This window comes from Notothenia coriiceps, unplaced genomic scaffold (genome assembly GCF_000735185.1).
Source record: "Notothenia coriiceps isolate Sejong01 unplaced genomic scaffold, NC01 NC01_scaffold00017689, whole genome shotgun sequence".
NCBI lineage: Eukaryota > Metazoa > Chordata > Actinopteri > Perciformes > Nototheniidae > Notothenia > Notothenia coriiceps.
The window spans coordinates 26,733-35,984 of NW_011350390.1; the positions used below are offsets into that span (position 1 = coordinate 26,733).

The 9,252-nt window shown below is 40.5% G+C and overlaps 2 protein-coding genes across 2 annotated transcripts; one reads left to right on the plus strand and one right to left on the minus strand.

Moving 5' to 3' along the window:
• Positions 1-1,753: 1,753 nt before the first annotated feature.
• ccdc43 (coiled-coil domain containing 43) lies at positions 1,754-4,956 on the plus strand. Its single transcript, XM_010777016.1, has 5 exons — positions 1,754-1,973; positions 2,798-2,891; positions 3,620-3,755; positions 3,925-3,980; positions 4,160-4,956. Exons 1-5 carry the CDS (start codon positions 1,800-1,802, stop codon positions 4,345-4,347), a joined length of 648 nt encoding a protein of 215 aa, XP_010775318.1. The 5' UTR covers positions 1,754-1,799; the 3' UTR covers positions 4,348-4,956.
• Positions 4,957-4,961: 5 nt separating this feature from the next.
• Positions 4,962-8,437, minus strand: moto (minamoto). The gene is made up of 4 exons (XM_010777017.1): positions 6,966-8,437; positions 6,685-6,819; positions 6,186-6,357; positions 4,962-6,107 (listed from the first exon to the last, which is right to left on the minus strand). Exons 1-4 carry the CDS (start codon positions 8,094-8,096, stop codon positions 5,917-5,919), a joined length of 1,629 nt encoding a protein of 542 aa, XP_010775319.1. The 5' UTR covers positions 8,097-8,437; the 3' UTR covers positions 4,962-5,916.
• Positions 8,438-9,252: the final 815 nt, after the last annotated feature.

A 9,252-nucleotide genomic window follows, 5' to 3' on the forward strand; every position in this document is an offset into this window, starting at 1 on the left:
AAGGGGAGCGTGTGTTTGTGGGCATGTGTGTGTTGGGTGTATGACTAGGGGTTGTGGAATGTGTTTGTTTATGGGTGGGGTAAATAATAACCCTGCTTGCTCAAAGTGCTTTCTGGAAGCAGGATCAAGTCATTCACATGGAAACATTGTTTAATGCATTCAAACAGCTGGGAGGTGTTGTCTGTTGTCCCAGTGTCAAATGAAAGAGGACGAACAAACAGCTGGCAGGGCATTTTCTTGGTCCACAGCTCTGCTTACAACTATACTTTAATTAACAACGTCTGATGCACAAGCATGCAGCAATTTGCAATGAATCACATACTACATAAGTTCCAAACTACTGTCATGCAACTAAATCCAAGACTCCGCTATATGCTCTCTCTCTATCATGAGGGGAAAACCAATCTATGTCCTCTACTTCCACCCAGTGGCCAAACTCAGGATGTCATACTCATGCTATTCTTGGTAGCATCATGTCATCTGTGCTTGTACTCACACAGGCACACATTCCAGAAAAAAATAGCCATGTTAAACAGTAGCGATTTACAAAAAAGCAATAATAAGCACCTTTAGACACTAGGTCTCAACAATTTCTTTCACCCATTTTCAATAAAGATTTTTAACAACCTTCTGGAAACAAATGTATCTTCAAAATAAGTCATCCTCTCAATAGGATGGTAGAAATACATTTGTGTTTGTTTTTGTATATGTTGTGCTGTCCACTAAATATAAAGATAACAACTGATTATTTTTGAAGTCAGCTTTTCAATAGGCTAGTAATGTCATGACGATAGCCTACGGGTGAGAGCCTGAGTACTTCTGTTAGCTGCTTGACAATCAGGTTTTTTTTTTGTGGCATGGGCACTGCCAAAACTCAGCATTTTTGCACTGATTGAAACGTTGGCTGCAGAAATTAGTTTTACAAGCCAGATAAGCAGCATGGCAAAGTTATAGCAGCCATTTTCATTCAAATGGACGGTTAACAAAACCTGTGCAGGGGTCAGAGTACATACCAAAAGTACTTATGTGGAGCAGGTAGAAATTAGAGGGCCAACAGCAAGATGTGGGAATATGTGGTGATTTGGTAAAGGGATAATGGAAGGCAAAATATAGAAGCAGTGGCCAATTATTTTGTCAATTTTGTGTACATGTATGACATTTTTTATTACATCCTGATGCCAGATAGTCATGAGAATTCAGATGACTAGCATTTCACCTTTTTTTTGACAAATAAAAAGTTGTGGGTCTTTTTAGAATTAGTTTAGTTTTTTCTTTTTAGGTGGACGATTTCATTTAAGTGGCATTTTATTACAAAACAAACGTTTACTTTGCATGGTACTTAACTGAACTGTATCACTGAAAACTGAGCAAATTACAGTTGTGGAAATTTAACTCACACTGAATAAATTGATGCAGTGATGCTAAATTAATTACTTTTCAAAGAAACAAATATGTGTTGCTTACTTAGGTAATTTGAGGTCTGAAAATAAACCACTGCAACAAAAAACTGGTAATGAACATGTTTAGCTAGCTAAAATGCATGACTTAGTCTACAGAGTTTTTTTTCAGTTTGCATCTTGACAGCAACAACTTCTTTGTTACTTCAACCGCTAAATGTGTATATGCGTACAACAAAATTAATGTCAACATAATTAAGTTACCTGGACGGTTACCCTCAAGTTTGTAGGAAAAAACGCTGAAATTTCAAACACGTGTACCTAAGTTGTATCATGTACCTTTTTCGACAGGCATTTACAAAGGACAACCATGCACCGCCGGAAAGACCCCATAGGGCCAAGATGGCTGCGCCCGTGACAGACGCCGGGGAGTTTGAAAGCTGGCTAAATGATCGTCTTGACTCGTTGGAAGTGGACAGAGAGGTGTATGGGACCTACATTTTAGGGGTCCTGGAGGAGGAGGAGAGTGACGAGGAGAGAGAAGATGCGCTACAAGGAATTCTATCCGCATTTGTGGTAAATATACAGGGCGGCGGCACGTCCCGCTCTGCCAGCGAGGCTTTCTCATGTGTTGCTGTCCGTCTCGTCTGCCGCTCGCTGCCAAGTGACAACGCTGATGTCAGCCAGCTTTTATGGAGCTAAATATCGACGGTGTTGGTCGAAACCATATACAGTCTCTGATCAAAACACCACCGGCAGTTATTGAGCTATTCTCTCCTGCCATGTAATCATATGACCGATCGACCAAATTCAGCAAAGTAAAAGTGCTGTTTGGCGGTGATACATGTTTGAAACTGTTTAGATGTCTTCATATTGCAGTAAAGATATCATCCTCTAACAGTAGGGGTCGTTTGCTGTTAAGATTGTTAAGCCCCCTGTGGCAAAGTATCCGACCTTATATATGTGACCGTGTGTGGTTAGCATTGGCAGGCTTTCATTTGATCCTTATGTTTTTATTATGAAGGAATACAGAACTTAACACTGTTTATGTGCTGTTTTCATATGCTCAGTGTGCCATTTGGCAGTCAAACTGCCTCTGTATCAGCCTCTGGTAGACCAACCTGATGTGTTGCTAATTTTTGTAAGAAATAACTCCCTGGAAAGATGAACCACCTTGTTATTAAAGCATAAATACGAATGGATAATTCATGCATAGATAAGTGTCATTTTTAATGTGACATAATGGGATCACAGAACCACTGCTTGCATCTCTGAAGTAGCCTACATGACTGCCTCATGTAGTACTAACAGGTTGTCATAATAACCCGGTTCGATAGCCCGCATTTTATACACTACAATGAACTGTTAGTGCATAACATTTACATGTTTTTTATGTGCAGGAGGAGGACAATGTAGAAGATGTCTGCAAACAGATTATTAAGCAGTGGACCGATTGGCGCGACAGATCAGCTTCCAAAAGGGATTCTGATGATGGTATGTATGTCATTTAAATTCATCCACATTCCCTCACATCACATTGAAAAGTAATATTTTAAATGTGTACCTTGTCAGTATGAATAAAAGTTCAGGGAACGAGTCATCAAAGTTTGCAGTGCACCAATTTGGCAATTATTGCTGGACATAATCATAAGTCAATGAAAACAAGAGCAATATAACACAATCTTATGACTATACGGTCAAAACTTGCAAAGTGTTGCAAAGAATTTATATAACAATTTAGTCTAGTAAAAAAAAGGAGGCTTGTCAACTTTTTTACATCTTGACTCAACAGAGCAAAGACAGCTTGCTACCGAGTCTGTTGTCAATACCAGTTAAACATACAGAGAGGGGGATTAGCTGTTTGAGTTTTATATCATTTTCTTTGAGTTTGGAGCAGAGTGCTCAAATGTATTTCTGTCTTCCAGAGAGATAAACATTGTCTGGAAAAATTAACTTAAAAACAGCTCCTGTTTTTGATGTCGAAAAGTACTCTTTTTTTCCGTCACTGTGTAACTTGAAAGAGACTGTTTACTGTGTACATATCCATAAGGATGGGTAAACTGTCTGGAGACTTGAACTCAGATGGGGGCATAAGAGCCTCCTTCTGTTCACGCACCTTCATGTAGACAGTGAAAAGCAAGGGCTTTAATTGAAGTAAAAGTATTCCATGTTATTTGGGTTCATTTACACTTTGTCTGTGTTCTTACTTTTCTTTCCTGAAGCTGAAGTCCAGGCCATCGCCAGGATGATAGAAAAACAAGCCCAGATTGTGGTGAAACACAAAGAGGTTTCCGGGGAGTCGAAGCAAAGGAAGGACGCCCTCCTGGCTCAATACGCTAATGTTACGGACGACGAGGAATATCCTTTATTTTCTTTCTATCTCTATGGGCAATATCTCCAATACTTGCACCAAAACTGTTAAGATTGAGTAAAAATACTACAGGTAAGAGGAAATATGTTTTTTTAATTTATTTTTTGGGGGTAAAGGGGTACCTTCATTTGTCAGTTCTTTCCTTAACATAAGCACTGAAGCTGAAGAAGAGGAGCAAACCGGTGCAAATAACTTTATCGGGAATGAGAAATGTATCCTTTCTAAAGCTGTTAACGATCAGAGGCTGTTTAAAAATCAGTGTCACTAATTGAAAAATGAATGGATAACCCTGACTACACACACACACACACTGGTGATGGTAATATGCAGTAAAGATCTCATAGCACAGTACATTTGCTTTCACCCTGCTGTCCTTTACTGAAAGTGTCAGCCCTGTTCAAGAACACCAACGTGGCAGAGGTGCTGAACAGACAGAAGGAGAAGCGGGACCAGGCTCGTGAAGATTCTCAGAAGAAGAAGGAAGGGGACAAGATGCAGCGGGAGAAGGACAAACTTACCAAACAGGACAGAAAAGAGAAGGAGAAGAAGCGTACACAGAAAGGTGAACGCAAAAGATAAAACAAAGAGAAAGGACACTTTGTATGTGGAAAGGTTTTCAGAAGACAGAAATCAAAAACAGTCATTGCCTCTTTAGCTGAACCCCATTGGCACATTCTATTATGTGTTCATCAGTCCCCTTACGTTAAGTTCTTTCTCTTTATATGTGTAAATGTGTATTCGTCCAAAAATCCCTGCTATTCTTGGATACTGATATGACCAGTTCCTGAAACATGTATTGGAAACAAGCTGCCAACCGTTATGCGCTGAGTGTGACTGTGTCCTGTCGCTGATCAAACTTAAACCTCTGCTAATATGTTGTTATAGCAGCGTATGAAACACGCTTTGGCTGAGCTACAGCAAGTATACACAAATTGGATTGGTCACGGTAAGATCACAGGAGGAATGCCTGCAATGCAACCCAATCCAGTTTGTACTAATAGCCTCTGTGCCAATATGCCTTTCACTTCTGCAGAACTTCTAACAAAGTGTTTATTTTTATGCATTTTTGTCCAAAATGAAAACAGAAGATTGGTTACTGAGTTATACCACAAACATATCATGTACCATAATTTCAATGTTTATAATGAGGTTCATCAGCTTTTGAAATTAATAAAAAAGAAAAACATTTTCAGCCATTTGAATTGCTTTATTGTTAAAGAGTTGGTTAACAGAACAAGTAACGGTTAAAATCCCAACACGAACATTAAAATGACAATAGAACAACTCGTATTCATACAGCCTCCACAGGGAGGATTTATGCTGCTAGAGAATTGTCACTTTTATAAAAGATACAAGCTTTGGTTCCTTGCTGACAAACTGTCAAACTGATGAGAATATTTAATAATACTATCTGAAAAGAATGAATCTGGAAAGTGTGATTAGTACATATACATTTAACATGCTGCAAATGTCAGTATCTTGTTAAAAGTTTAAAACACATTCTGATGTGTTAAGATAACGCAAGAAAAATAAATGTCAAGAGATTAATTGGAGCATTCAGAAAACATTTTATAATTTAGCATGTTTATATTTAACTAATTATATGAATTGCGTCAAAGAAAAGAGAATTCAGAGAATTATTAACGTAACATTATATTGGGAATATTGTTTTGTTTCTTATGGAAAGTGTGATTATACATTTTAATTTCAAACACTGAACCTTGCTTTCTGAAGTTTGAGCTTCTTTGGCATAGTTTGCAGATAAATACATTTGTTCTGATTATACTGTATTAAGGCATGTTGACTACTGCCCTTATGATTCAATTATTGCTTGGAATTAACCAGAACTTAGGTTATTATACATTTAAATAAATTAGTAATAAAAATGAAGAATTCATAAATAGTGTCTTTCAATACAACGGTGATGGAGCAAGATTCATGTAAATCTTGAACTGACACTAACAGCGCCGCCATCATTGAGCTTCAAACTGCTCAGCTCATATTTTGCAGTGATCACTCTGTTGCAGGTAACATGTCACTATAAACTTCCAGGTAACACCCAGTTGCCTTTGGGAATATTATAATCGGGGCAATTGGAGTGGTTATAATGTAATCGTGACTTTTAACTTGTGCTTGATGCCTGCTAAATTATAACTTAAAGGAGTATCCCTTAAAGGGAGAGGGGCCCCTCTCTCTGTGCGTCTCCTGCTTGTTGACTTCGGGCTCCGGACTCTTGACAGCCTTTGGCAGTGTCAGCTGGAGAGCACACCACAGGGCGGTGCGGATCTTCCTCGTGGCAGCAGCCAGGTCTTCCAGTGCATTGACCATCAACAGGGTGTCTATGAAAAAAGCAGCAAGTAAGTACCAGCAGCATTTGAGAGAGAGGAACATACGCTAACTGATGCAATATGACTTACCTGTTTCCTCTGTGAAATGGGCTCTCTGCCGCTGGTGTTTGCTGGCTGGCTCCTCCTTGTGCCTCGCCTGGGTGTTGCAAATGGCCATATGATGCCTGCTCAGGGCGGTGTGGATGTCCATGTGGAGGGCAGTGTTGCCCAGAAACTCCATCCTATCCAGAAGGCTTGCCACCTACAACAAACCAACATAATCAACACTTCCCTGTCACTCTTAGAAATACCCTTCTTCATGTGATATCCTCTCACACAATAAGCCATCACATGAACATTACCTAATTAAACAAAAATACATTACAAAAGTTGTATTGTGTGTAAGTATGGCATTTATTCAGGGCTAAAAATAACAATTATTTAAAACAAATCTCCAGGAGATTGCATATATTTCTCATGAGTGTGCAAAATAAAGCTGTTTATATCACCTTACAAACATAACAGGGCTGCTGGGACTAAATTCACCTGGAGATGGCAGTATGGAAGCAATTAATTTAAGAGGTCTCACCCTTGCTTGTTCTCTCATCTGATTAACAATGAGGTGGTCGATTCTTGTGGGATTTGGTGGAGTTTTGGGGAGGTTAGGGCTGACAACTGCCGCCGTCCTTTTACCAAGAAATGCCTTGGTAAGAATTACCTCTGTCTAAGATCAAATTAACAAAAAACACGTTAGAACATGACAACCGTGTGCAACAGCAATACTGAAGCTGTGACAATATGCAGCTTTTTTTAAATATAGATTACGAAACGTTTGTATTAATGACACAAAATCAGATTTCAAAAGCATACCCTCTTTCTGTCCCGCTCCAAAGACCTCCACTGCTCATGGCACTCGTCCACGTAGACGTAAAGCTGGATCACAGGTCCCTGATTCATCACCATTGACGGTGTCAGGGCTGAGGCCATGCCATGATAGGTGTTCTCTCCCCTGCAGGTCATCATTTCACTGATATAGGGGTTGAAAACTGCTGACTCGCTGGCTGACATCCTATCACCCACATTCCTGGCTGTCACACCGCTGCCATAGGGCAGTGTGGATTTGGGGCTGAAGTGAGAGGCGTTCATGGGAACGCTGGAATATCTTCTGGGGTCATGCACAGGATACATGGGAGGCCTGAGCTGCTGTGTGTTCCCACCACTCACCATGCTATTTTCTCCATTAGTTCTCCGAGACTGCATGCTCCCCAGGTGTTCAAGGCTTAGATTATGTGAGAGGACCTGCTTCCTATCCCCCCCTCTCATGTTAGTGTTAGTGGAGAAGCCTTTACCTAGAAAGCGAGGCATATCCATCCTATTCTCTTCTCTCTGCATCTGTTGCTTGTTCTGTATCGGGCCCTGCTGGAAAGGATGCTTTGAATACTGGTTCATGCTCATGTTAAAGGGGAGTGACGTGTTCTCTCTGTGAAGGGTCATGTTGCTTTGGTTTTGGAGGTAGTACTCTGCGTTTTGTGGGCTGAAACGAGGTGGATCTTGAAAGGCATCACGCTCAAATGTTTGTTTCCTCACTTCTCCATTTATTTCAATCTGCTGTGTCCCAAATGCTCCCACCAGCTGCTTCTGACTCTGCATTGCAGGATGACTTTGTGTTGACATTTCAGGACCAGAGATGTTCCATTGTTCAGCCACACTGTCTTCATGCTGCATGCCCACTGACTGCCTGTGAATGTTTGTGAAGTCTCCACGAAATAAGCTATCAGGCTCACCAGCCGTCAAGGACCGGAAACTGCTGACCAGTTGGTTAATGTCTTGTGTCCCAAACTGCTCATTACTGATGGGTTTTGTGCTGCTCTGGGTGAACTGCTTTTCGTAATAAGGAGTAAAGTATGAGCTGTTCATTTCACTTTGAAGTCTAAAGACATTACTGAGGTCAGATAAATTGTTGCTAGGCTGGCTATTCCCTCTGTTTTTCTCAGCTGGCATGTCGTCATATCCGCTCTGTTGTACCTGTGACAGGTAGGAGTTTCCTGTGTTGGGGATTGATAGACCTGGTGGCAGTTTCTGAGGACGTGGGACAGTGCTGTTTCGGTCTCCATTAGGCAAATTAAAAAGCCATTGTTGATTGGTGGAATGGCCATTGGACTGTTGATAAATCTCCTCAACATCTTTGCCCACTGATTGTCCCTGTGCTTTATCCAAAGCCTCACGGGATACATAGTTTGAATAAAAGGTAGACTGTTGTTGCGCTTTACCCTCCGATTGAACATACTGAAGCAGTTCTTCACTCAAAGTCTTTGGAGACCAGACAGGATTACATGTAGAAAGACTCCTAAAGAAAGAATCAAGGACATATTTTAATATATAACAAACTATGAAAACATATTTATCTAACTATATTCATTAAAACAGACTTTTTTTTAATCAATTTTGTTTAGTTTTGTGTAGATATTGTTATGATATGTATATGTTCTAGTGTTGCACGGTGTACCGATACTTGAAAGGTACCGCGATACCCTGCCGTTAAAAACGTTACGATTCCTCAGTTTCATTAGTATCGGTACTTTAAGAATGACGGGGGAAAGTACTCCGGTGAGAATGCGCCGTTTTAATAAGAGCCGTGTGTGTTCAGCGCTCTGCTTCCAATCCCTGCACTGCATCCGTGCCTGCAGTCCCGCCCCTCTCAAGCACGCTCAAGTGCCTCCCCTCTCTCCTGCACGCGCTAGCTGCCAGAGCATATGAGAAAACGAGAAGCATGGCTGCAAGTGGGAGTGCAACTGCCGCTGCGCCTCGGCTTGTTGACAAAAAAGCGCCAGAAGCGAAATTTGGAAGTATTTTAGCTATATCTCTGACAGTGAGGGCAAGCCTACGGACACCACGAGGCCTGTCTGTAAGAAATGTATTAATTTTATTTAATACGAATTCTTGTCATTTATTTTATTTATTGTTCTCATTGTTTAAAGGTTTGTGTTATGGTTATGGTTCCGGTGTGAAATAAAGCACAATAATTACATTTAAGACTGTTTCCCTTTTTTTAAGAAAAGTATCGAAAAATAATCGGAATCGTAATTCTTGACTTGTTATCGGTATCGAAACCAAAATGTTGGTATCGTGACAACACTACTCCTGACAGTTAAACCTG